Source organism: Idiotropiscis lumnitzeri, chromosome 1 (genome assembly GCF_059441095.1).
Source record: "Idiotropiscis lumnitzeri isolate Australia: NSW breed Sydney's pygmy pipehorse chromosome 1, RoL_Ilum_1.0, whole genome shotgun sequence".
NCBI classification, from domain to species: Eukaryota; Metazoa; Chordata; class Actinopteri; order Syngnathiformes; family Syngnathidae; genus Idiotropiscis; species Idiotropiscis lumnitzeri.
The window spans coordinates 44,727,241-44,752,589 of NC_142391.1; the positions used below are offsets into that span (position 1 = coordinate 44,727,241).

General features: G+C 40.5%; 3 protein-coding genes across 4 annotated transcripts; all 3 read right to left on the bottom strand.

The window, feature by feature from the left end:
* Nucleotides 1-153: 153 nt before the first annotated feature.
* suds3 (SDS3 homolog, SIN3A corepressor complex component) lies at nt 154-14,320 on the bottom strand. 2 transcript variants are annotated; one of them, XM_088302573.1, is made up of 12 exons: nt 14,073-14,320; nt 8,538-8,607; nt 8,134-8,189; nt 7,962-8,033; nt 7,290-7,309; nt 7,055-7,211; nt 6,879-6,974; nt 6,103-6,164; nt 5,999-6,020; nt 5,589-5,694; nt 489-573; nt 154-389 (listed from the first exon to the last, which is right to left on the bottom strand). In XM_088302573.1, the coding sequence occupies exons 1-12, from the start codon at nt 14,185-14,187 to the stop codon at nt 291-293; spliced, it is 960 nt and encodes a 319-aa protein (XP_088158699.1). In that variant the 5' UTR covers nt 14,188-14,320; the 3' UTR covers nt 154-290. The 2 variants fall into 2 exon arrangements, with proteins under 2 accessions (XP_088158699.1, XP_088158708.1); XM_088302582.1 differs by lacking the exon at nt 14,073-14,320 and adding an exon at nt 13,454-14,018.
* Nucleotides 14,321-15,653: 1,333 nt separating this feature from the next.
* On the bottom strand, nt 15,654-22,159 carry LOC148344772 (activated RNA polymerase II transcriptional coactivator p15-like). Its single transcript, XM_088302594.1, has 5 exons — nt 22,027-22,159; nt 20,183-20,252; nt 19,906-20,022; nt 19,097-19,205; nt 15,654-16,540 (listed from the first exon to the last, which is right to left on the bottom strand). Exons 2-5 carry the CDS (start codon nt 20,249-20,251, stop codon nt 16,461-16,463), a joined length of 375 nt encoding a protein of 124 aa, XP_088158720.1. The 5' UTR covers nt 20,252; nt 22,027-22,159; the 3' UTR covers nt 15,654-16,460.
* A 1,420-nt stretch (nt 22,160-23,579) lies between these two features.
* uqcc3 (ubiquinol-cytochrome c reductase complex assembly factor 3) lies at nt 23,580-25,349 on the bottom strand. The gene is made up of 3 exons (XM_088307061.1): nt 25,203-25,349; nt 24,952-25,117; nt 23,580-23,843 (listed from the first exon to the last, which is right to left on the bottom strand). Exons 2-3 carry the CDS (start codon nt 25,066-25,068, stop codon nt 23,712-23,714), a joined length of 249 nt encoding a protein of 82 aa, XP_088163187.1. The 5' UTR covers nt 25,069-25,117; nt 25,203-25,349; the 3' UTR covers nt 23,580-23,711.

Here is a 25,349-nt window from a genome sequence, read left to right on the forward strand (position 1 = left end):
AAAAAATCCAAGAGTGTGCACATGTACCCTGCCACACCTTTGCACCGGAAGTGTTTTATGTGCTGCTGTGCATATGATGCATTGAGATTAGGGGATCGCAATTAAAGCAGAGCTAGTCAATCATAGTAAAACAGAAAAAGAATGATCAAAGACTGTTGGGGGAAATAAACACATGGCTTGATCCGATTTATTTGTGAAAATTGATAAAAATCAGACAAGACGGCCAAAACAAAAATAACGAACGCTTGGATAAATGTACAATTTACACTATTGGTGGGGCAGTAATGGTTTCATGCTGCCGACCTCCGTCGTATGACAAAGGCTCCCCTCTGCAGCTGTCCCAGGTAGATCCTCATCTTTGTGCTGTCGCTAGTCTTTCTCACCCAAATCTACACGACAGCAACAACAAAAAAAGACGTAAGACAATAACACACACATACACACAAAAAATCATTCCATCTGATGGGCTCGCAGAAAAGAGCGCCCACCTCGTTTGTTGCCACCGAGCTTATGACACAACTGATCTTGGTGTTGTCTTTGGACTCCAGATAGATGGCCTGGCTCTTGTGGTACCTAAGGAGGGGGGAACACACACACACGCGCGCACGCACACACACAAAGGCTTTTAACTCATTAGCTGTGTTGATGTTTCTATTTGTCAACCAGAATCTAACGGATATATAGTCATCAAGAATATTTTTTTTAACAGATGGGTCTGGGAGAGGGTCTTGCACAGCTCGTCTGTAAAAATCAGGCTTCTACATAACTCATATGATAAAGAGAAACCAATTAACGGCAGCGTTGCATAGCTTTGGATTTGAAATCAATCGTTTATTTTCTTAAGCGCTGAGCCTCGCAGCAAAGCTTTGATGTAGAAGATAAAGATTAGAAAGCAAATCTCTCTCCCATGTTGATTACTAAAGAAGGGAAACACTAGCAACAAACATGATGAAATAAGAGTCTATGCCTGCGTTAAGTAGGTTGCATCATTGCAGGAAACGAGATTCTGTGGATCTTAAGGGAACTGTTTTGAAAACGCTTGATTTGTACATTTGTTACTTATAGCACTGTGGACAGAAGAGGGTAGGTAAATAGTGAAAATCCAACCAATGAATGATCCACTACAAAGGATTATAACTGCATATTAAGGGTTGAAATCATACCTATAGACCAAAATATGTTACAAAAAATACTTGGAAAGAGGCATGTAAAAGGATTACAAACATACAGTAATTTTCTGTTATTGTAATCCGATTTGTTGGGGGGGAAATATATTAAACAGATGGGTATTTCCATGAAAACAAGAGCTCCCTTCAAAACAATCCACAAATTATGGAGTTCCTTAAATTGCACAAAATGAACCTCCTTAATGAAAGCATTTAAAAAAAAAAAAATAATTCTTCCATATTGTTTACCTTCAAGCTGAAAATACAATACAACTTTATTTATATAGCGCATTTCACAACAGCTGGAGCTGTAACAAAGCGCTTTCCATATGCCATCATGTAAATCAGCAGGAAATTAGAACATATAAACACATGCAATAGATATCGGAGCTGAGATACCTAATTTCTCCCCCACTAGCACATTGCCACGATGAGTTGAATCCCATTTAGAATAAGGTGTCAAGAGTAAAGCTAGTGCAATGTCATATACGTTAATATTAGCACACAGGGAAACTCGACTTGTGTGGAAAAAATGTAAATGCTTCGCCAAGCTTGGCAGATAATTGTAAATTCATCCTGCAGAGCAGATGACTAGAAGCCAGTCTTTGTTATTGATCTGTTTTTCTTCATAGCCTCAAACTGTCAGAAGCGAGTGGCATTTTTAATCATACAGACAACAAAAAATAAATATATGAATGAAATATTGCCTGGGAAGAACATTCATGAAACAATCCTGTCAACACAGCCAAGGCTTTGAATTTACGCCACATAGTATACTAACTACTGGTCCAAAAACTTGGGGCACTACCACTACTCGTTACTTGCGATGGACGCTTGAATCAATGCTGCCATCTAGTGGTGAACACAAGCAGCACCAGAGGGGAAATTTGCAAAGCTCACAAAGGGATTATCTGAAAGTTATTCTGCAAAACTGGGCTAGTTTTGCAAAACAGTTTGAAATTAAATCAAATTATAATGCAAGTCTGCAGAGCAAATTTCAGACCAAACTTTGAAAGCACATAAAGATATATTGTGGTGCCAAAGATCATATGCTTTACATTGTTTCATGATTCGTTTCAGGCAACAAAAGGCAAAAACAAGCAGGAACAGGTTAAAAGGCATCTAAAACATTAAAACAATCTTTCTTTTAGGGAAAGTGAAATATCAAGAGTTAAACATGAAAGAAAAACCAAAGCAATATTTCTCATAAGTAATAATTTACCTCCAATGACATTTAAACGAATGTAAACTAGGGCACATAGAAACCAAAGTTTATTGGTACTTTGGGAGGCATTTTTGTTTACGGTGGTACGATTCTCCAATACAACCTTTACGCTACTCACATAAAGTTTGTGGTATCGGGCTTTGGGGTGAAATTTCTGAGGTGACCCTGAAACGCACCATACAGGTCAACTTAATTGACCTGTAGTAAATACTTGAATGTGGCACCGTTGAGTGTTTCATTACCTTGTGAACAATTAACTCGCTGTTGTGGAACAAGGCACTGAATGGCACAATTTACATTAGTTCCCTTATCTCCATACCCTTACTAATATAGGGTTTCAATGCGTCAAGTGGTAGCCAAAGACCAAAAGAACAGGTGATCCAATAAGGGAACAACAAGCACTCACTCATTCGTGGCTCCCAAATCACTACAAATTAACAAAAAAAAGAAAACAAAGTCTGTTGTCGTTTAGCGCTTTTCTACTCAAAGCGCTTCACACTGTTCCCTCATTTATCTACTGATGATGCAGCATCAGGAGCACCTGAGGTTTCAGTATCTTGCTCAAGGACACTGGTTGAGGATCAAAACCCCAAACCTTTGGGTTGGGAGACAACCACTCAACCACAGGTCGCTGGTTTAAAACAATACTTCACGAAATTCATAAGTGTCACATAACATGGATGAAGTATAGAAAGAAGCGTGTAGTCTTCGTGGCCAAAATACATGCGAGTGTCAGTGGCCAATCAAGGGAGCGGATTAAAAAAATGTCCCTGCTCCACTCCCCAGTATAGAGATTCATTTAGAAATGTAATGTCTCCCTGTGAATGAAATAGTGAAGCGATAAACTCAGTGGCTAAAATACACGTCAGTTCGTGAATAAATGCGACCAAATGTGGTCAATATCGATATATGTCCAATTATTATTGTTTTTTTTTTAACTATTGAAAAGGAAAGCTACTGGACCCGACGGAATACCAGGCAAGGTCCTCAAAGCATGTGCCCACCAACTGTCACATGTTTTCTGCAGGATCTTCAACCGCTCCCTGGCTCAGGCAGTCATCCCCTCCTGCTTGAAAACTTCCACCATTATTCCTGTCCCCAAAAAGTCACCAGCCGTCCACCTGAATGACTACCGTCCTGTTGCTCTCACACCAGTCATTATGAAGTGCTTCGAGAGGCTGGTTCTCCAGCACATCAGGGACTGCCTTCCTCCCACTCTGGACCCCTACCAGTTTGCATACCGGGCTAACAGATCCACTGAGGACGCCATCGACACTGCTCTGCATGTTGTGCTGGGCCACCTGGAACGACAGCAGAGCTATGCAAGGATGCTCTTTGTGGACTACAGCTCGGCATTCAACACGATCATCCCAGACATCCTCGTCGCCAAACTGGACACTCTCGGCCTCCCTGCCCTCACACGCATCTGGATTAAGGACTTTCTGACCAACAGACCCCAGACTGTGTTGCTCGGCCCCTACACGTCCTCCACCCTCATGCTGAGCACCGGTTCCCCCCAAGGATGCGTGCTGAGCCCTCTCCTGTACGCCCTCTACACCTACGACTGCAGCCCGGCCCACGGCAACAACACCATCGTCAAGTTTGCTGACGACACGACAGTGGTCGGTCTGATCTCGGAAGGTGACGAGACAGCCTACAGAGAGGAGGTAAAGAGACTGACAACTTGGTGCAAGGACAACAGACTGCACCTTAACTCTGCTAAAACAAAGGAGATTGTCGTCGACTTCAGGAGGAACAAGACGCTGCCGCCCCCCCTCTGCATCGAAGGCGTGTGTGTGGAGAGGGTCCACACGTTCAAGTTCCTGGGAGTACAGATCTCCGATGACCTTTCTTGGAGTCACAACACCACAGCAGTGGTAAAGAAGGTCCGCCAACGTCTGCACTTCCTGAGAGTCCTCAGGAAATTCAACCTGGACAGGAAGCTGCTGCTGGCCTTCTACCACTCGTCCATCGAGAGCCTGCTGACGTACTGTGTCTCCACCTGGTACAGCGGCTGCACTGAGGCCGACAGAGTGAGGCTCCAGAGGACAGTCAAAACAGCGCAAAGGATTATTGGCTGCCCTCTCCCCCCACTGACGGACATCTACACCGCCCGGTGCCTCAGAAGGGCTCTCAACATCGTCAATGACAATACCCACCCAAACTCACACCTGTTCGACCTGTTGCCCTCTGGCAGGCGCTACAGATGCATCAAATCAAGGACCAATAGACTGAGAAACAGTTTCTTTCCGAGAGCCATCTCCATACTGAACTCTCACACACACACGAGACCACCCTAACCTCGCAAAACAGCATTGTGATGTGTTTCTATATGCCCTATTCAGTACTGAATTCCATTGCACTGTCTTCTTTATTTATCTAATTTATATATTTATCTGTATTATTGTTGTATTGCACTGGAGAGGGGAGCCCTCTAATCTCGTTGCACACTTGAGTACAATGACAATAAAGGGATTTCTATTCTATTCTATTCTAAAAAAGGGAAAAGGGCTGAATTCCGATTTGTTTTATTTGAAAATTTACAACGCACGCCCGGCCTCCCTTGTGACGGAACTCTCGTGTGCTGGAACCTACGGGCAGTTTTGTCCAGTGCGTGTCCGCGGAGGGTGCTTGTTAGCGCCTTCACTACTTACGTACACCTGCCTTTCTCCTCCGGAGCTACTGTGTGATGGAAATGAGGGCCGTTTCCTCAAGTCGGCTAGTAAATCCATCTTACGCCACCCGTTTTTTTTGTTTGTTTGTTTCTTTTGAGTCACGCCAGCTCAGAGGCGCATGTGTAAGCCTCAGTTTGTATTTCCTCAATGGGAGGGAGTTTGTGACTAGTTGGGCAGTGATAGGTCGAATCTGCTCCGTTGTTTTTTTTTTTTTTTTGGGATCGATAACTTATTGACACCATTTTCTATTGATATCAATCACCCAACTATCACGATATATATCGATATTGAATTATCATCATAGCCCTACTACAAGTGCATACATTGTTTTACTTGAAGAACGGAAATCTCAATTAAATTAGACGTTATTTCTTTTTCAAAGCCACAGCAGAACCTTTGGAGCCACAGGTTGCATGCCGGTGCTCTACACTACATACAATCGGCATAGAGTGATTAGCACAAGATCCCAAACTTTTTGTGAGGAGCGTATGGGCTTCTGGGGAAACAGAGTAGCAGACTCACCATCTTTTGTCGTAGTACAGCTTGCCGTCCTCGATACGAGCCTCAAAACGCTGCGCGGGGTACTCTATGGGCGCTGAGGGCATGTGCTCCGGAGACGACGGTGACACTGTGGGAGGACGGCGGGAAAGAGAGCAAGACTCCTTTTTCAGGGGACAATGCGCAGCATTCACCACGTGAAAGTCACCCTCCCTATGTAATATTGTATAAAAGTAGTGCCTTAGCACCATCTTGGTGCCAAGGATGTTGAATTGAGGGTCCGGAAAACGAAAAAGTTGAGCACTTTCTTGTAAGCATTGTATTACTCTTAAAATATATATATTTTTAAATGAAAAACGCTAATGTTGACTAAATTTTCCACAGTGCCCCCCTCTCCCAAGTTGAAGTGGGTCCTCGAGTGAGTTGAGTCGTACCTGCTCGTTTTGGCGACTTGAGCTGCAAGACAAAATGTTGAGCTAATCAAAAAACACATCAGATGGGTTCTTAAATGGTTGTTTTTCTTTTCCTCCATGAATACCTTATTTAATGTTCGAAGATCTTCCATGATCTGGTCATCTGTTAGCAAATAATTGAGCTGAGGTGTGAAGGGTTAAGGTAAGCGGAACAAATGAATACCACACCTATAACAAATGGTAAAAGCAACATCTTTCATCGAAGTTACTTATGTGTACATTGCCAAAGTAAAAGTATACATGAATGTGTGTTATTTTCCTGGTAATTAGTTTTAGTCACTTTAAATTCTAAATGCAGTAATTGGACTTTTTTTTTAAGATTTATTTCTGACTTGGCTCACTTGCATTTTTGTTGTTGTAGTTGCCAGAAATGACTGAACCAATTAAGAAGTTCAATGATGGTTGTTGCTCTGCGCAACAGCGCATCTTCGCCACACGAGGCAGTCAAAGGGACCCCTTATAACACAGGTGTCAAACTCAAGGTGTCAGATCTGGCCCGCAACTTCATTTTATGTGGCCCGCAAAGAGCAAATCATCTGCATCAACTTCCTGTTTCTAGCATATTTTCTTCACTTTTAACAACATTGAGATATGAGATATTGCCATTTATTTGTTACCAATACTCCCCTTTTAAAATAAATTGAAAATTTGTTGAACAATTACTTACTAGCTTCTGATTTCAAAACTGGCTTTCCAATCAATTTGTTGAGTGCAAGGGATAACGTATAGTGATCATACATTTATATGGGTTCACAGTCATAATGGCCCTCTGAGGGAAACCACAACTACGATGTGGCCCGTCCACAAAAATGAGTTTGACACCCCTGCCTTATAAGGATATCAGGCGCTGGCTTTCGTCTCTTGTCCGGAATGGGCACAGGGTCATTGGGTCTTCTTCTAAGTTTGCGGGTCATGATGGGCTTGACCTCCATGGAATCTAAAGCAAAAAATAAGGAGTCTAAATGAACCAACAGAAAATCACCTGGAAACCCTCACCAAAACGTCGTTAAGTCGTACCGCCCGTGAGCTCCATAGTTAACTTCTCATTCTCTATCATCTTCTTCTTCTCCTCAAGCTCGGCGATGAGGTTTTCCTTCAGCTCCACCTTCTTGTCGTCAAATTCCTTCACCGCCGCCTTCTTCTCTTTGATGAAATTCCTCTCCACCTGCTCCGTCTGAACGTTATGCATGCACATGCCATATAAGTCATAAAGTGGAACGGTCAAAGGACGTTTGACTGCGGTCAAACTCACCTCTAGCTGGAGAAAGAGATCTGCAAACAACAAACAACATCAAGCATTATTATTGTTCCCTGTACCAACGAAGTCAGCGTTTGGTCTGTATTGCCGAAAGTAAGTCTGATTTGTTGAACTTTTGTGTTTTTTAATTTATGCCTTTATGTTATTTAAAATGAATAAGTCCTGCAGTGAATACGATCCAAAACAGTCACCATCCACTCCCTTCTTGTTTAGCCAGCAAGTTTCGAGAACTCCACTGTGCTCTGGCTTCTCAAATACGCTGCTTGTCCATGAGTGCTAATATCGGACATTTTTTATGTAGTCCGATAAAATCTGATACTGTTTTTTGGCTGATATCGTAATCCGATCTGGCAGACATTATCGGATCAGGACACCCCTAAATAGAAGAAAGGTTTTCTGGTTTTGAGTAAAACACTAAATCTATTGTGGATAAACTGACTCTGAATGTTCAAGGGAAGGTGTGTTGAGTTTGGAATAAAATTTATACTTTGCATTATTTGCCCATACACTGGAAACACTAATTTTCACAGATCGCCTGGGCACAAAATGTATTTTTGGTTCAGAGACGTGCTGTCGTAATGTACACTTAAAAAATAAATGAATAAAAAAACTAATTAAAAAAACAAAAAAAAAAACAAGAATTCCTCATAAAGGTCTGTTGCTCACCAGCATTGCGCAGCCTCTCTTTGTATTGCTGATCTAACTTCTTCATTCTCTTCTGGTACTCCTGCAGCGTGCCTACAAAAAGTGCACGGACAATAAAACACAAACAATTGTTTTGTCTACTTCGGTTACCACTGAGCATTTAACACGGCACAAACAAATAGCAAAGTGGCACCTTCTTGTAATTGCTGCAGTTGTCTTTTCAGATAGGCCAGCTTGTCCTGGTACATTCTGTAAAGGACATACACACACACACACACCCTTTTTTTACCAGATTTCACCACCAGGCATGCTAGTGAGTCATCCTATACCAGTTGCATTGATTTTCCTTATTAGGACCACCATTTTGGTCCTAAGTTGTCCGTTGGTCCTAATACAGAAGGTGTTTTTACTGGTCGAGGTCTCATAGTAATTTGAGCACACACACCCCCACACACACGCACACACACACGCACGCACACACACACACAAACGCGCACGCACACACACACAAACACACACACAAACACACACAGCAGGTGACAACCTCCAGCATGCCCAACACAAACATCTGAAAAGGAGCGTCAGCACAAGACGTACTGTTCTTTGATTTCCACATAGTCGTCTTCGTCGTGCTTGGCCAGGTCTGTTTCGCTGGCGTCCTCTGTGTCTGCGACAGACATCAACAATAGGAGAGGAAAAGGAAGCATCAATTGAACACAGCATGCAATAGTGATGGTGAACTAGTCAACTAATTCTGATAAGACAATCACGAAAGTTAGGGGGGAACAACATTTTTGTCCCGAAGCTTTATCGGCCGCCACCAAGTCATGGAATCCATACAGACATGTCCAGCAGACTTCTCATGCTTCCAGTGTAATCAACACAGCCTTGGCCGTTTCACAGTTAATTAGCACCCTCTATTGGTGGAAATGCTGCAATCAAAAACTGAAATAAATCAAGTGTGCATCCTGGAACACATCACTCTGTGCCCAAATACAACACAAGCACGTGATCATGGCCTCACCAATAAAATAAATCAATACAACAACACCGATACCACTTCACCAGCCTGATGTAATACACTGCACTATCCGAGCAGCTGGAGTAAGAGCCATGTTGGCAGTGTGGAGATACTTAAACTTAGGCCAGAGGAAAACACTTTCAGCGGATTGTAAATTGATAATGACTCCTCACGCAGATTTGAAAAAAAATAATAAACAAACAAACAATTAACAAAATTTTCCACCCAAAAAATAAGGTGATCTTTTTTCTCTGTGGCATAAAGTTTAAAAAAAAAAAAAGTAGGGCGGGGTCAAAAAAGAATCTCTAAATAGATTTTCCTTTTAATAGCCCGATATCGATACATAAAACTATGATCTCGGTACTTTTAATTACGTCTTTTACCCCATAAATTTACATGACTACATGTGAGATCTTGTCACTACGCTAAAATAGCATATCAAAACAAAATGGCGGAAGCAGTGAAGTTAGCGCCAACAAGCATGATGACAGATGTATTTATTGTTTTGATCAGGTCATGTTAAATAAAACCTAGTTAAAGCAATCAGTTTGTACTAATTCCAGTATTGGATCTTCTGAGAATGCCTTCCATATGAAAGTAAAATTGGTACTCCGTAAAATCATTGACTGAATCAAAAATCAAGCCAAGTTAATTGTAAATCGTGCATCAAAAACCAAATCAAATCGGGCCTTTGTGTATCGCATCAAATCGATTTGAGAAATTTGAATAGATACCCAGCCCTAAACAAAAGGACAAAATATCGTCAAACAACCTAACGTTCAGCCTGTATTTCATGTTTACTGTTCGAAGCGTTAGCACTACCAGAGCCGTTATTTGACTTTTCCCATAAATACAAACTACAAATGTCTCTGTTGTAATGTTGTGTTCTTTATTAAGTTTAACAACTTATTAAATTGTTCATTCTTTGTTTTTTCTGCCAGTGCATGTGCGCCAAATTGAACCACACCAGATCACTGGTACTTATATCCGAAATCTGCAGACTTGGGTCAATTAGTGGAGTCCAGAGTTCAAAGTAAACATGGTAGGGCTGGGCGATATGACCTAAAATCAATATTGCGGTAAATTGGGCAATTTTACCTCGATAACGATCAATGCACGATAAATTCCCCCTGAGGACCAAAATCAAAATAAATGCAGGAAATGCATATTAACTGTTTTTTATTGACCAACTGGTACATATTACTTTCAGTGAAAAACAAAAGTACCAAAAACATTTGTATAAACATTCCAAATAGCTTGCTTTGCATGATTTGAACAATGTCACAAGAACAGGAGAAAAAGGGTACCTCTCACAAAATCTTTTTCTGCAAAAAGAGTGTGCCGAGATGCTGTAATGCCATTTGCAAAGGCCTAGATTTGTGAAAAGGTATCTTGTAAACAATATAAATAATGCCATGCGCAAAGGAGCTAGTCACCTGTAAACAAAATGCTAAATAAAATGAAAAAAATTTCAATGGAATGCCAGTGCCAAATAAACAAGTGTGCTTCATCAGGAAAATGCCGTCTCGAGTACGCTGGTGCGCGGTCGCCACCTGTCGTCTATGTACAGAACATTCAGGCTCAAACAGGGATCCATGTTGCGACTCGACCACAAGTCGGATGTGGGCGCAAAATGCTTGACATGTCTACGCCCCCGTCCCGATGTTGTCCATATCGGGAAGTACGGTTTGCGACAAATATTTTCGTACCTCTTGTCGGCTACGTTCATGAGGCGTTTCAATCTTGTGCGCTCCACTGTAACGAGAGGAGCTCTATCTTTCGAGCTATGTGCTCGGCTATCTCGTCCACCTCTGAGACGTTCTCTCGTATGGTGTCGCCTCCGTTGTGGGCTGTTGTTACTTCTTGTCCAAACTTGCTCCTCACTTTGAACTTTTAGCACAAGCTCCAAGTCAACAGCATGGTTGTGTTGTGGGTGGTGAAAAAGAAAAGGTTGGACGCGCTGTTTTGGTGCTTACGATGCACTTTGTAGTTCATGTTCTTTTGCTTAAACATCGTCTTTATGGAACCCAAAACATTTCCAAACGACAGATGTCGAATTTCTTTTCGGGACAAGCGCGACAGGAACAATTTCAACTAACGTTACTTCGTCTTCAGCCGTTTCTGAATTTGAATCGCCAGCTACGAACGCGTCTTGTTTACATTCTTGTTCAGAAGGGTGGAGTCACATGACAACACGCGCTGTTGGGCATCGACTTCTTTTTCTTTTCTTTTTTTTTTAGACACCGAATTTACCGACATGGGTAAAATGATGTCGGTCATTGTAATACATTTTGGTAACGGTAAATTTTCGGTTTATCACCCAGCCCTAAAACATGGTGAAGCTGCATTTAGCTGTTATGTTGCAAACAAATGGATTAAGCTGCCAACATAAGTGAGGACATCCCTGCTTTTAAATCCCATTCAAAATCTTAGCTTTTTCCCGCATACCTTTGATTAGGGTCCGCTAAACACTTTTAAATATTTTTTTTCTTTAGATATTTTAGAAATCTACTTTCATTTCTTTACTTTTAAATGTTTTTAAACTTTTCTTTTAATGTATTTTAATATTGACAATGTACATTCAAGTAATTTGTGTAAGCTACTATTGTTTTCTCTGCTTTTCTTGTTAACTGTTTTTAACTGTTGTTGATGAATGCTATGAGGTGTTGTGTTGAAGCACATTGAGTTGCCTTGTGTATGAAATGTGCCAGAAAATTAAACTTGCCTTGACTTACCTTTGAAAGGTGTCTGATCATGCAAGTCAAATGTAAATCACTTTAAAGGGGTACTTGGACGGCTGAACATTGGCACTTATGTAATAGGATGCATGTAAAAATTACATCAGCACTAAAATGCAGCGCCCTAAAAGACTCTGTAGTGGTTTATGGGCTTTTTTGTCTTTGGATTTCCGACAAGAAAAAAAATGGACAGATGGGGAGAATATCAGAGCACCAAAGCTCCAAAGATGAGACAGAGGACAGCCGAGTGCGGCCGTGTTGGATGCATCATTTTTGGATCAGTGGGGCAAGCGAATGAGTGGCCTTGGCGATAAAAAGTAAGTCAAGATAACACTTTTGGATTAAAATCTAATTAATAAGAACGTCGGAAAATTAAACTTGCAAAAAACCTCACGGAATGCATTATGTTTGCGAAGCTTGGTGACTTCCATCCATCCATTATATGAGAGTCGCGGGCATGTTGGCAGTGAAGTAGTAGGCAGGGTACACACCGGACTTGTTCCCAGCCAATTGCAGGGCACACAAAGACGGACAACCATCCACGCTCACAATCACACCTAGGGACAATTTAGAGTGTCCAATCAACCTGCCATCCATGTCTTTGAAATGTGGGAGAAAGCCGGAGTACATGGAGAAAATCCACGCAGGCACGGGGAGAACATGCAAACTCCACATAGAAAGGCCAGAGCCGGAATCGAGCCCGGCACCTCTTCACTGTGAGGCCATCATGCTAACTAGTGTCCACCTTCCAATCTTGGTGACTCATTACAGAAACTAGATGAGACATGAAAGAAAGTGAATATAAGCTGCTCATATTCTCATTCTCTTTTAAGTCAGCCATGGAAAGGTCATATTGTGATGTTTTCAGAGGTTGAAGTGGGCCTAAATAGAGATGTCCACATACATTCTGGGGCTGGTCTGTCCCGTTATATTGACATTATTAGCGACATGTTTAAAATGACTTTGAATGGACAAAATGTGATCAGACCCTCCAGTGACTCCCACCAAGACATGAGGGAGGGGAGGGGGTCGTGGCCATATTCCTCATTTCTTGTGGGAAGTTTTAAGGTCATTAGTTTTTCTATTGATTTATACAAAATAAATTGATACCATTTAAAATACCAACTATTAAAATGTTCCTGATAAAAACAAAATAAATACATTAAACTGAGCTGGTTATAGAAAAATTGACCATCCTGGCTGGATGATTTAATCTTTCAAATTTGCCACATTTCAACTGAAGATGTCCAGTTTAGTGCAGCATGTTGTCGTCCCATTCTTGCAGACAAGAAGGCTTGAGCGTGGCACACGAACCCACGTAGGAGGCGGGTGAGAACGAATCACGGAAACCGGTGATTGGGTTCGGTTCGGCTGTCGTGTGACAAGTGACAAGGAAGCTGATACTTTTTTTGCCGCATGGCGATGACGCCGACTGGCTTGGCTAACTCACTTGCTTGACTTGGCTAGTGCCACGGCTTTTTATTTTTCTGCTTCGTCAGTCAACAGGAGCAAGTCGATGTCAGTCAAGTTGGACGAACTAATACCGGGCACAACAGATTTCCCTTTTCGTGGCATTTTTACTATTTAAGAAGGTAGCACGAAGCGAGTGCTAGCTCAAATTAGCTCGGTCAGCTGTTTTAAGCACGGGGATTGGGGGTGGCGGGGCTGTCATTTCAGCACGGAAAGTGGTCGAAACGACACGAGACACACCATCCAAGCGAAAAATGTGTCTGCGCAAAGTTATGAAAGCAAACCTGGGTTGGCGGTCATCGTCCAAGTCCCGTCGCTTTTTTGGTTTGCCTTTCACCGTAATGTCGTCGCTTCTCTTCGGAATGAATGAGTGTAGTGAGATTGGGGGGAGGTTCTGCTCTATACTGACTGGTCGTGTTTATGCTAACCGCTAACGTCAACGTTAGTTTACCTAATATTAATTAGCAATCGTATAAAATGTGGCAGTATCAATAAGCGTGTCATTTAAAAATAATTTGAGTGAAAACAAATCACGGAGACGTGATGTTATAGAGCAACATTAGGCACTTTAGCCTAACCGATATCGACCCGATCGCTACGTTGAAAGGTGTTTCTGCCTGATTGTCACAATTGGTACGATTAAATAGTAAATATATACCCGACTGTTAGCACTAGCCAGGTAATCAATCGAGCTACATCACAGCCGTGATCAACTTCACTTTCAAATACAAATTCATCGTCATTACTTAAAACAATCGTCCGAGTTGAAACGCGCTAGTTTACCAGCAATTGAAGCAAAACTGTCACCCTGGCAAGTAAAACAAAAGCCAAGTTGTTGTTGTTTATTTTTTGCTTGTTTGTTTGTTTTCCTCCCAAGTATGTCAAGCCCGTCTTATTTTTTACCTTCTTCTGAGTCTCTCCCTCGAAAACTGCGCTCGTCGTCATCCACGCTGTCGAGCTCCTCTTCGTCGTTATAATAATCCACCGCAGTCGAGAGCAAAGTGGCGGTAGAAGCCATGGAAAATTGTGACTTTTATCCCCTGTGTTTCTGAATGTAAACAAAAAACACCGTAAAAAATTAACTATCGCTTTTTAGATGTTGTTGTTTGTGTAAAGCTCCGTTCGGCGCCTACAAAGCAAAGAGGACCCTAAGCGACAAGCTGTTTACTAACATGCCTGTTTGAAAATCTTGCATTAATATGGTAAATGTGAGGAACTGTGATATGATTTTGAGTATAAATTTCACATTTTATTTTGAGTGTGTCAAAAGTAATATTCGTTGTGAAAACTGTTTTTGAAATACATAGTGTAACGTTCGCAATCAAACATTAAAACAGGCATACTTTTAAACACTCTCGAACATGGTCTTCGATGATTTTTGCCTCGCTTTAGGACCAATCCTAATTCCCACACACGCACTCTTGTGTCCCTCAATTGCGGGTTCCGATCTAGGCTACGAATGTGGAGGACGCCCCAAATCTCTAAACCGCTCTGTCGCCCCGCCTCTTTTGAGCCCTTCTTCCACCCTTCGGCAGAACTCGCATCCACGACCCCTGAGCCGATCAATTCAATTGGCTGAGTTTCCCAAGTTGATTAGAATGATTGATTTTTTTTCTTCTAAATCATCGGATCTAAAGCTCAACCTTAAAAATGTGAATTACTGCCCGTTCTTGATTGTAATTTTATGAATAGCATATAATATCCCCATAAAATCCACCATTAAATATTTAGGACTATGCAGCCAGAGATTCAACTGAAAGTGAAAACTTAAATAAATGTAAGACTTGATCTTTGCAAAACGAGACTTAATTCTTGGTTTAGAAAAGATACTCTGAGAGGGGGCGCCATCCTTCTGCCGGTACACCCTGAACTGGTTGCTAGTCAATCGCAGGGCACACGTAGACACATAGATGTTTTTGGAATGGCGGCACGGTGGACGACTGGTTAGCACGATGGCCTCACAGTGAGAGACAGCATCGGGCGTGGGTTGGATCCCGGCTTCGGCCATCCTGTGTGGAATTTGCATGTTCTCCCCGTGCCTGTGTGGGTTTCCTCCGGGTACTCCGGTTCCTTCCCACATTCCAAAAACATGCATGGCAGGTCGATTGAACACTCTAAATTGCCCCTAAGTATGAGTGTGAGCGCGGATGGTTGTTCGTCTCTGTGTGCCCTGCAATTGGCTGGCAACCAGTTCAGGGTGTCCCCCGCCTACTGCCCGAAGATAGCTGGGATAGGCTCCAGCACCCCCTGCGACCCTAGTGAGGAGAAGCGGTACAGAAAATGGATGGATGGATAGATGGGATGATTTGTTACTATAACAAGATGGGATACAACGACAAGAACAACATATAACCATTAGTGGAATCAGTTAAAGTAATAATTGCCTCAGAAAAAAAAAACGGACATACTGTAAGTATTTTTCACAGGACAGTGACGATTATCCATGTTCCTTACAAATGTGGAAGTTTTAAATGACAAACAGGCTTTCCAGTGGGGTATTTATTGTCAAGAAGCATAACAACACAGAAATAACCAAACACAAATTTCTTTCTTTTTTTTGCTGTTTATATCTGACCTTGACTCATCGGCTTGCGTATCTTCATGGTCCATTTGCTACAGCACAGAGGAGTTTTACCTCCCAGCAAGAAGGTTCTGAATTTGTATTTGTTTAATACCTTTCGGTGTGATCTTTCAATGTGCAGGAGTGGCTTTGTTCCGGCCTATCCAATCTGGCTTCTCAACATTTAAAAGTTATCATCTCAAGATATACTGCACGTTACATAGAACACAGTATGTGAATACATTTCACGGATTAACAACATTCTTTCAAGTTTATAAATTGAGTTAGTACCATTCATGTTTTGAATAAATCAATTTAGTATTAATAGCGTGTAGGGATTTGACCCAATGGGCTCAATCATCAGATATACACAGCAAACGCCACTCTTAATTGAAAGAGCAGTATAAAAAAAAAAAGAGTTTTGCTTAATGTGACAGTCAAACTATGAATACGAATTTACACATTTGCAAAACTTTAATTCCAACCGACCTATCTTAGTTTTACTATGAACTGTAATGTGCCACACTATGATGAGCAACCCCCCCCCCCCCATTTACCCTCATCATTACTACACAGTTCAAACGGAACACAGCTCAATAAGCTTCACAGGGGAAAAAAACAATGCCACAGCACTAACACTCAACCATGACAAATGAAATATTCTATCAAAGTCAGTTACAAAAGAATCGCAGGCTTTTTACAAAACGGTAGCCAACATTTCCAAGCATTGCTTATATACTCTTAATGGCGTCATCAATTTCTGAAATCTGGTCCTTCAGTTGGTTCCACTGCTCTGGATTCAGGGAGATGCCTGGAAGATTTGAAAAAAATCCGTTTCAAGTATGTGATGCATTAAGATTTGAGAAAAAAAAAAATTACTTTCACAGTATCACTGAAGACTGAATTCCCTGGAATTTTTTTCATACACTTCTGATTCTCAATGAGTTCCCTTTAATGCTGTGGAAGCTCTGTGTGGACCAGATGATCACACTAAAAACATGTCAGGAAAAGCCTACTCAAGCATCTGAATTTTATTTGCCGTTAATCAGAGGCTGTTCCCGGTTTAATGTGAGTGTGAATGAGATTGGTTAATTCGAAAAACAGCAAGACGCCAATTTATAGGACACTCTGACATTGCGCAACCACAATATCTCAGTTGTTTATTTTTACTAACCCTACATTTGTTTTGTAATGAGCAGCATGGAATACACTGGTCTGCATAAAAACAAAACAACAACAACAAAAAATTAAATGTAGCCCAAATCATTTTCCAGGTAGTAGAATCCAAATCTCTCATCAGGTTTTCTCTACAGGCTCCTGTTTTTTGTTTTTTTTGCAAGTGAAAGAAAACCACTTTTAGGGGGGAACAAAACATATTTTTTGGACAGTGGTAAAGCATAGTAAACAATTTAGGGGAAGTAGATGAGAACCGAATTCATGTACTAATCCTGTGAGGGAATGGAGGTGCCACAGCAATAGCCACACAACATATCGCCGCTGTCGGGCGGAACCCTCATACTGTGAAAATGACTTTTTAGGAAATCAAAAACACACCAGCTTGCTTGAGTTCCCGGACATTGCTTTGTTCAAGTTCTATTAGAATTAGGGCTGCCACAAACAATTATTTTGGAAGTCGAATAAGCGTGTGGGATCTTTCTCCATTGATGTCACACACGGACAAAAACCCATTGTTTTGGTTGTTAATACATGTGACTACGCTGACTAATGCCACAGTAGACACTACAATATGTTAGTGTGCCACAAAGAACACCGTGTTAGTCTGAGTGTTGCAATGTTACATCAGCCACACGCCGTGACCTGTGTGTGCTAACTACAGCTAGCACCCAGACACTATTGAACGTGCCAGAAATGAAAAAGGACATCAGCCACAACGAGCTTCCTTTCCATATGATCGAGAATCCCGTCGTGCTGCCATGAAAGGGAGGTTTGCATCTTAAGTATTTGTGGGTGAAGTGTGCCATAATGGTCATGACACTCCTTACCCACAATTTATATTACACCATATGGTAAGCGCAGCTGTTGTGAAATGCGCTGTATAAATAAAGTTGTATTGTACTGTAATGCTTCTGTTTACATCGGGATGACCCGGCTTAACATTACGGCCCATGTGTGCCCTAGACAGGCAAACCGACAGCACAGAAAATCGCGAGACGAGGCAGTTTCAAGAGAAAAGCAATGCGCTGGATAAATAAATATAGCAATAAACAAATTAATTGTTGACGATTTTGATCGTCAAAGTCGTCGTGAGTTGACTAATCTTGGCAGCCCCAATTACAATGAACCTTATGTTGCTATCATTCATCATTGCACACTCACATTTAGGGCTGCAGCTATCAGATATTATGGTATTCTGATATCCTCCTAAAAATTCTATCACCTAAAATAAAATGAAAAAAAAAAAAAATATCACACATTTCCACCCAATGGGGCTACCCGGTTTTCACTTTTGGGAAAATGTTCTTTTACTTGATGTTAAACTGTGCTTAGCAGAACATAATTTTCCTCTCCAGAAAGATTAGTGACATTTTAGACAAATATTTTGGTCTATGAGACGAAGCTTTGACCAGCTAAATCACCACGTTTGAGTAAGACTTGAAGTGTGCAGTCATTTTTGCTTATTAAAACTGCCTTTGAAAAGCAATCGGACGACCCTCGCCAGTCTATGAGGCACTTGCTGAGCAGATATCGGTTAGCCGCTCACATTGGAGCCGCTGTTAAGCACTGCCAAGAGGCGGCGTACAATTAAATATCAGTGAAAATAGATTAAATAGTTAACTAGATTTCAGGACAACGTTGTGTTTAGGGCTTCCAAGATTAGTCGACTAATCACGATGACGCCGACAATCTAAATCGTCAACATTTATTATAATAATAATCGTTTGTGGCAGCCCTATTATAAAGTGTTCCCCGTGATTGTTTCGCAAGATACCACCTGTTATATGTGTTCCCTAACAATTCAGTGCACAACCCACAAAACTTTGTGCATTCACTTCTCCTCATTGAATGGCAATCAAACCAGGCGTAGTCCACCTCTGGCATGACAATCTTACCAAATTTTGTATCAGTGGGGTAACTCAACTATAAGTAACAAGGCAACAAGTGAATGTTGAAGGCTCTTTATATTCTTTTAGGCCAATGTTGAAACTACATGTTCGAACTAAACCTGTAATGTGTTTCAACTCAATTTATCGATCACTAATAACCTTGTTGTCTGATTATCAGTTGGGGCTCATATAAGCCTCTTACACACTGGCCATTTACATTTCACAGTTTTGCAATCCAAATAGCAGTAAATGGGTCATACGTAAACAGACAAGACAATTTATGTATACTCTCTCGGGCTTACCTTTCTTCCCAGGCTTCATATCGCCATCTGGATTTGTCCAGTACTCTCTGATGTCAATCAGAACTTTACCTTTGAAGTCCCGGACAGAGACATATCTCATCCTTCCAATCTGCATTTAAAAAAAATGCTTTAGATTTGAGTTTTAGTTTTACAGGTTTATAGAAGTTGAACAATGTGCAGTACAATCAGGTTAAAAACACCAAAGAGCAGACCTGAAACATTCTTTGAGATTGAGAATATTGAATGATTTTGTTAAACTACATTGTTTGTTGATGCACGTATTGCTGACTGTAGAAACCGTCACTCGCCTACTTCGACAAACAAGCAAATACTTATATGAAGATTCGAGATTCCTTGAATAATTAATCGTTTTCAAATATTTAAAGATCCTGGAATTCTCTTCATGTTTATTTTTCGTGTAGCTGAATGACATTAATTGTGTGAGGATAACTTGCACCTTATCAGCCTGTTCTTTATTCTATTATTAATGTTAGAACTTGCCTTCCCAGATGAAATCTCCATTTTGACCTAGTATTTTGTAAAATGAATTACCCGAAAAAGTGTGAAACATACTCCACTGCGACTTGTGTATTTTTTTCCCCCTACCTCATCATGCATTTTTGGGATGGTTCAACTTACACTCCGGAGCAACTTGTAGTCCGGAAAATACAGTAATATCTGTACTGGTACAGTAAAATTAACACTCATCAAACAGAAGTCATGGCTAAAAAATAACTTCCTTTTTGGTCCCCGATATACATTTTGTATCCTTTGTGGATGCAATGTTTGCAGTTGCTGGATGCACTCACTTGGAACATGTTGTCGCCAGTGTTATCGCCTTTGGAAGACCCGCCAGGTTTAACACTCTCTCCTGTCTTTGGCTTCTTAACTGGTTTCTCTGGTGCACTTGACTTCTTTCTCTTTGCCTAAAATATAATATGTTCTCAAATGGTCACACTTTAATCTTTGTTTTCTATATACAGACATTGGGAAATTATTCTTACAGAATATACAGGGGTTTACGTTTATAAGAGCTAGAAATTATCAAAACATTCTACATGGCAAGTGTAACAGTAACAAACAAACCTTTGTTTCAACATCACTATCAGAGTCACTACCAGATGTGGTGGAGAGTACTTCCTTTGGTTTAGGCATTCTGTAGAGTAAGGGATGAATATTAAGAATGTAAGACTGATGTTTGAACCAACAGCTATCATGGATCTGTTGCAATACATAGAACAAAAACTACATTTAATTTGCATTAAAATACAATCACAAAAACAAAAATAGTTCAAATGGATTGTATCGCTCTGAAATGACCAGTGTAGCACAGAAGTCAGACAAAGTGTGATTAAACTTTGGCTTCAATAAAAGTTTCATTCTCCATTGACTATGTGTAAAAAGAAACATGCCTTGGTCGTCATCCAGGATGAACACGACCATGTTTCTGGTACTTTTATCCTTTAAACGCTAGAAAGACTTGCAACCACAAAGATACCCTACAAAATCTGTAAGCTCCACCCCTTTAGTGTTTCTTTCAAGAAATGAACCACATCTTAAGGTGATTTGAACTACTTTGAATTTTGTTCCCATTCTGGGAAAGTAAGATATCAAAATACCGTGACCATGAAATTGCTACTGAAAAACCCATACTGTCATCCCCCGCCTATTTGCTGTTCCCTATTCCAAAGTATACATTTGTATGGGCTAGCTGTAACCATGGCGCACGTAAAAAAGGACTGTATTCCAAAAGGCTAAGACATTGCACAGTGATTTGCAAGTGTGTTTTCAACATATTCCTGCATTCTGCAGTATTTATTTTACCCCACAAACTGGTACTGGGCGATATAGAAAGAAAGAAAATATGATATAGGCCGTTTTATATCACTATAATCATATAACCTGATACATTTCCAGTTATTGTATGATGGGAAAATTAGCTTCAAATTAGCTTCAGGAACCAGTTGTATTTTTTGGACTTTCTGGATGGCTGTGTTGGTTTAAATATAGGGGTTTCAGAAATGGCAATTCAGTATACATTCAGCCCACTTCTAAAAACATAGTCAAATGTAGAGGAGTAAAACAAATAAATGAAAAAAAGAAAATACAACTGGTTCTTGAAGCAAATTTGAAGTCTAAATTTTTCATCACTCCAACACACCATGACGCATCCAATAGTTCTACAGCTGCAATACTAAATCATCTAATGCTAAACAAAAGCAAAGTTGCGCAAATATTTTTGCACAAATATAAATATCAATTAGAGGGGAAAAATAATAATAAATAATAAAAAAATAAAAAAAGATGAGCAGTACTGTAATGTAATTTTGAAAAGATTTATTGTGCATCTTTCAAAAGTCAAAATAAAAACTCAAGACACCCAAAAGTGACAGAAGGTAACAGTGATAGTATTGTCTGGACAGCAGGAACACCGCTCTGGCAGTTACATTTCCTTTTATTTATTTATTTATTTATTTATATTTCAGCTTTCTTTGTCGCCATCTTAGAAAGATAGCAAGAAATGTTGGTTTGGTATGGGCAACATTTTGCGTTATAGATGTGATATCAATCAAAGATGGATAGATAGATATATGACCGCACATGAATTTTTTTCCGTTCGAATGTGTGTATTAATGCCTTTTTTTGAATGAATCCACTTGCTGTCTTGTGAAAAGAGCACAGTTGTGAAATATCTATTTAGTGAATTCACCAATATGACACTATCGATATAAAATTATTTTTACCTTGTAAGTCAATATTTAATCATACATGTACCGCAATAAACCATGTGCAGGCCTAGCCCCGATTGTTGGCATCGCATTTTTTGATAAATATAAAATACGAACCGTACATCTTATCTACCTGCGGAGATGAAATCAGGAAAAACACTAATTAAACCCCACACACGATTTGAAATAAGGAATGCTTACGTGACTGTAGATTATTAGTTCTTATTGGTTATGCTCTCCAGCGAAGTTGTTCAGCTTCAAATTCTTCTTCTTCAAATTCTTCTTCTTCTTCAAGCAATTGTGCTTCTTCGTGTGCCTAGTAAATCAGGTTATTAGTTCATAACCCCTACTGGTGGAGCTGAAGTGTATTACAGGACAATGTAACGCACGCTAAAGTAGGTTGATCATATTACACCGCCCATTAAATGTGTTATATCAATTTTCTGTCGTATATTAACCCACGAATCTCCAAAAATGCTAAGAAGTCATAAGCGGTAGCGAAAATGCGCCCGCCGAGTGCCCGGGCCTGAGAGCAAGAGAGAGATGCATTTAAATGCAGCAACTTTTGCGCGTTGTTGAAACTACCATGGAAGGGTAGACGATCAATGAAACGCGCATTATTTATGTAATATCTTGAGATATCAATGAAGATATGCACGCACAACGGCTCTCTTCATGCAGGCTCTTTTAATGCAGCGCTTAACATCATACAACAGGTCTGACTGACGGTTGTTGTTACTCTGAGTTCCCCAGACCTACATAACTCTGACATATATAAACCACTAGCACCCTCTATTGGCAACAATCAGTAACTCCGCCTAACCACTAAATAACAATTTAATTGTGCGATTTATTTTTCTCATTTATTCCAATGCATAATTATTTTAGTTTCTGTATGTATTTATTACTTCCATGCCTATATAATTAATTATTCGGCCTCCTGTGCACCATGATGTATTTTTATGTTGTCATCATCTCCCCTCGAACTCAGTGGGCTATTAACAGGTAATACATGGGCTATTATGTTTCATGTGTCTTCTGATTGTCATATTGCAAGTTTCAAACCACATAACGTCTCTCGCTGGTCACCGACACCGGACACGATATTGTAATCTAGAGCAGCAGTGGGTAATGTCAAAAGCCTTGCATAGTCCCTGGTCCATATGTGTAGGTTGGTCTAGTACAGGTGAAGTCCAATTGGGCCTTGTTCCATGTTCCTATTGTTGAGGTGGCAGACCAGAGCTGTGGCCATAAGGTGGTTGGTGCCCGTTGTCGGCCAAATTCCCTCAACGCTTTGGTGGATAACACTGGTGAGAAAGGAGTGTTTTTGGCCTATGGGGCATTTGATGACAGAAAATGAGAACCAGCAGGACAAGTGCAATGTGGCTCTTTTGTATTACCAATGGTCATTCATTTATATAGCTACACATATTCAGTTGTTGTGGAGAGAGGCAGATAAATGCAAGCGACTGATCACCTGCTCATTAAGATCAACATGCCCTTCTAAAATGATGGCTCCGCCTTTGTTCAGGTGTGCCTCACCTCCCAATTGGAATAGGTTTCATCTTACCCACAGCTCTAACTAGCAGCATAAAAAATGGATGACGGATGGACCACATTATCAAAACTGTCTGATGATTGAGTTCAGTGATATGAACAAACAGGAGAAATAATGTGCAAAAACTGAAACATTCATTTAACTCAAATTCTATATGCATAATAACTTGGAACACAGTGTATAATAATCGATCACACATTTTTCAAGAGTTTTAATGCACTGGTCAAATATTCCATACTTAACAGTGGTAGAACACTCACATTTAAATTTTATCATAATGTGGCTGTATAATCAGCAACATGACTGTAGGTCACAAAATGGGTCAAGTCTATTTTGAGGATCCTCCCAATCGTCTTGCAATATTTTCATTGGTTTCCGCAGCCTCCTTGAGTGTCTGCATCAATAGAGCATTCCGTTGCCTTGTCTCTTCCATTCTAATAGGGTTTGACTCAGGCAGATTCTGGGGGTCAGTAGGAACAAAAATGCAATCAGTGATTGGCTGGGAACAAGGCTGAGTTTGGCACATCTAAATGTTTATGGACGTCAAACCAATTTTAGTATCACACAAAAAACAAACCAAGTAAATAGAAAATGCAGTTTCTAAATGATTTCATTTATTAAAGGGGGGGGGATTCCAAAGAGAAATGTTCAATTTCCCGTTTATATAGGCCCTGAATAACTAGTTGTGTTCAGTGCTTCCACCATGTTATTTTGATCAGTTAACTCTTGCATAGTGGCAAAATAAATGTTTGTAGATTTTTACTTGTGTTGTCTTTGTGCGATAATAAAATTGGCTTCATGATCCAAAACATTTAAATGGCATAAATATGCACGGCACAAAAAACATTGACGCTTAGGGTATTTTGAAGAAAGTATTACAAATTATCATTACTATCACACCTGGGAACCATTTTTAAATTGTGACAATGGCATATCTGCAAAAAGCTGATTTAGCAACAAGCTCACAGCAACCCTGGGTAGGGAAAAGACTAACATTTTATTATATGCGTGGGGATAAGCCAAATGTTTGCAGCAACAAGTCACAGCGATTAGCAATTTAGAATCCTTAATTAACTGAACATAGCTTTATTTCTACGGAATATATGCAAGGAAAACATAACACCAGAAAAAAAAGACGAAAAAAAACTCCACCATGATTTGAACCCAGAACCATTTAAGGCAGACACGTTTACCACCTGCCCCTAAATCATTTCATACTCCTCAGATCTATTACAAACAAAGTAAAAAAAAAACGTAAAGAATTTTGATTCTTGTCTTTGTAAAAGCATTTTTACAGTTCATGCATTACTCTAATATTGCGACATTATTTCAAAACGGTAGGTGGCACTGCAGGTTAAAACTACAACTATACGCTCATGGTATATGACAATAAGGTGCGTAGAAAAATAAGCACATCTTATCATTCAGATGACAGATAAAAACAGTCTGTTGTCACGATTCGCTTCACTCAACCTTCACTTTCAGGAGTACATGGAAGCTAAGCTAAAATATCAATATACGAACACATTCCATAAGGGCAGACATGATGACATTTGGCAGTCAGTCACCTTGATTATTTCTTTTCGCCTCTCTTCTCCGGGAGCAATGAGCGCCCACATCCCATAGCCGAGCCCCAAAACTGCAACTAGACCGGTCGTGCCCAGGATGGTTCGCATGCCACTCATTGTAGAGACACTGAGGGGTCCACCAAGATTGAGGTCGGTGCCAAAGTTGCTGAAAATCGGACCCACAATTTAATCTAGTTTCCTCATCGTCTGCGTCGTTTAGAAAGAAAAAGTTACGTGTTCGCCCTTCATACCCAATTTGCAGAAGCTGTGGTATGGCAACGCCACTTGATCAATCTTTACATGCAATGTTTATATAAACCATACAGTACGGGGTCCAGAGTGGCACATGCGCAGAAAAGCGCCGATATTTGATCACCTACTACGGCAAGTACGCTAGA

Excerpts from the sequence above, each read along its gene's own strand:
- uqcc3 (XM_088307061.1), bottom strand. The coding sequence starts at position 25,068 with ATGAGTGGCATGCGAACCATCCTGGGCACGACCGGTCTAGTTGCAGTT. Across the intron at positions 23,844-24,951 it reads GGCGAAAAGAAATAATCAAG|AATCTGCCTGAGTCAAACCC; the intron begins GTGACTGACTGC and ends ACTGACCCCCAG.
- suds3 (XM_088302573.1), bottom strand. The coding sequence starts at position 14,187 with ATGGCTTCTACCGCCACTTTGCTCTCGACTGCGGTGGATTATTATAAC. Across the intron at positions 6,975-7,054 it reads AACTATGGAGCTCACGGGCG|ATTCCATGGAGGTCAAGCCC; the intron begins GTACGACTTAAC and ends TTTTTGCTTTAG. Across the intron at positions 6,021-6,102 it reads ATCTTCGAACATTAAATAAG|CTCAAGTCGCCAAAACGAGC; the intron begins GTATTCATGGAG and ends TTTGTCTTGCAG.
- LOC148344772 (XM_088302594.1), bottom strand. The coding sequence starts at position 20,251 with ATGCCTAAACCAAAGGAAGTACTCTCCACCACATCTGGTAGTGACTCT. Across the intron at positions 20,023-20,182 it reads ATAGTGATGTTGAAACAAAG|GCAAAGAGAAAGAAGTCAAG; the intron begins GTTTGTTTGTTA and ends ATTATATTTTAG. Across the intron at positions 19,206-19,905 it reads CTGGCGACAACATGTTCCAA|ATTGGAAGGATGAGATATGT; the intron begins GTGAGTGCATCC and ends TTTTAAATGCAG.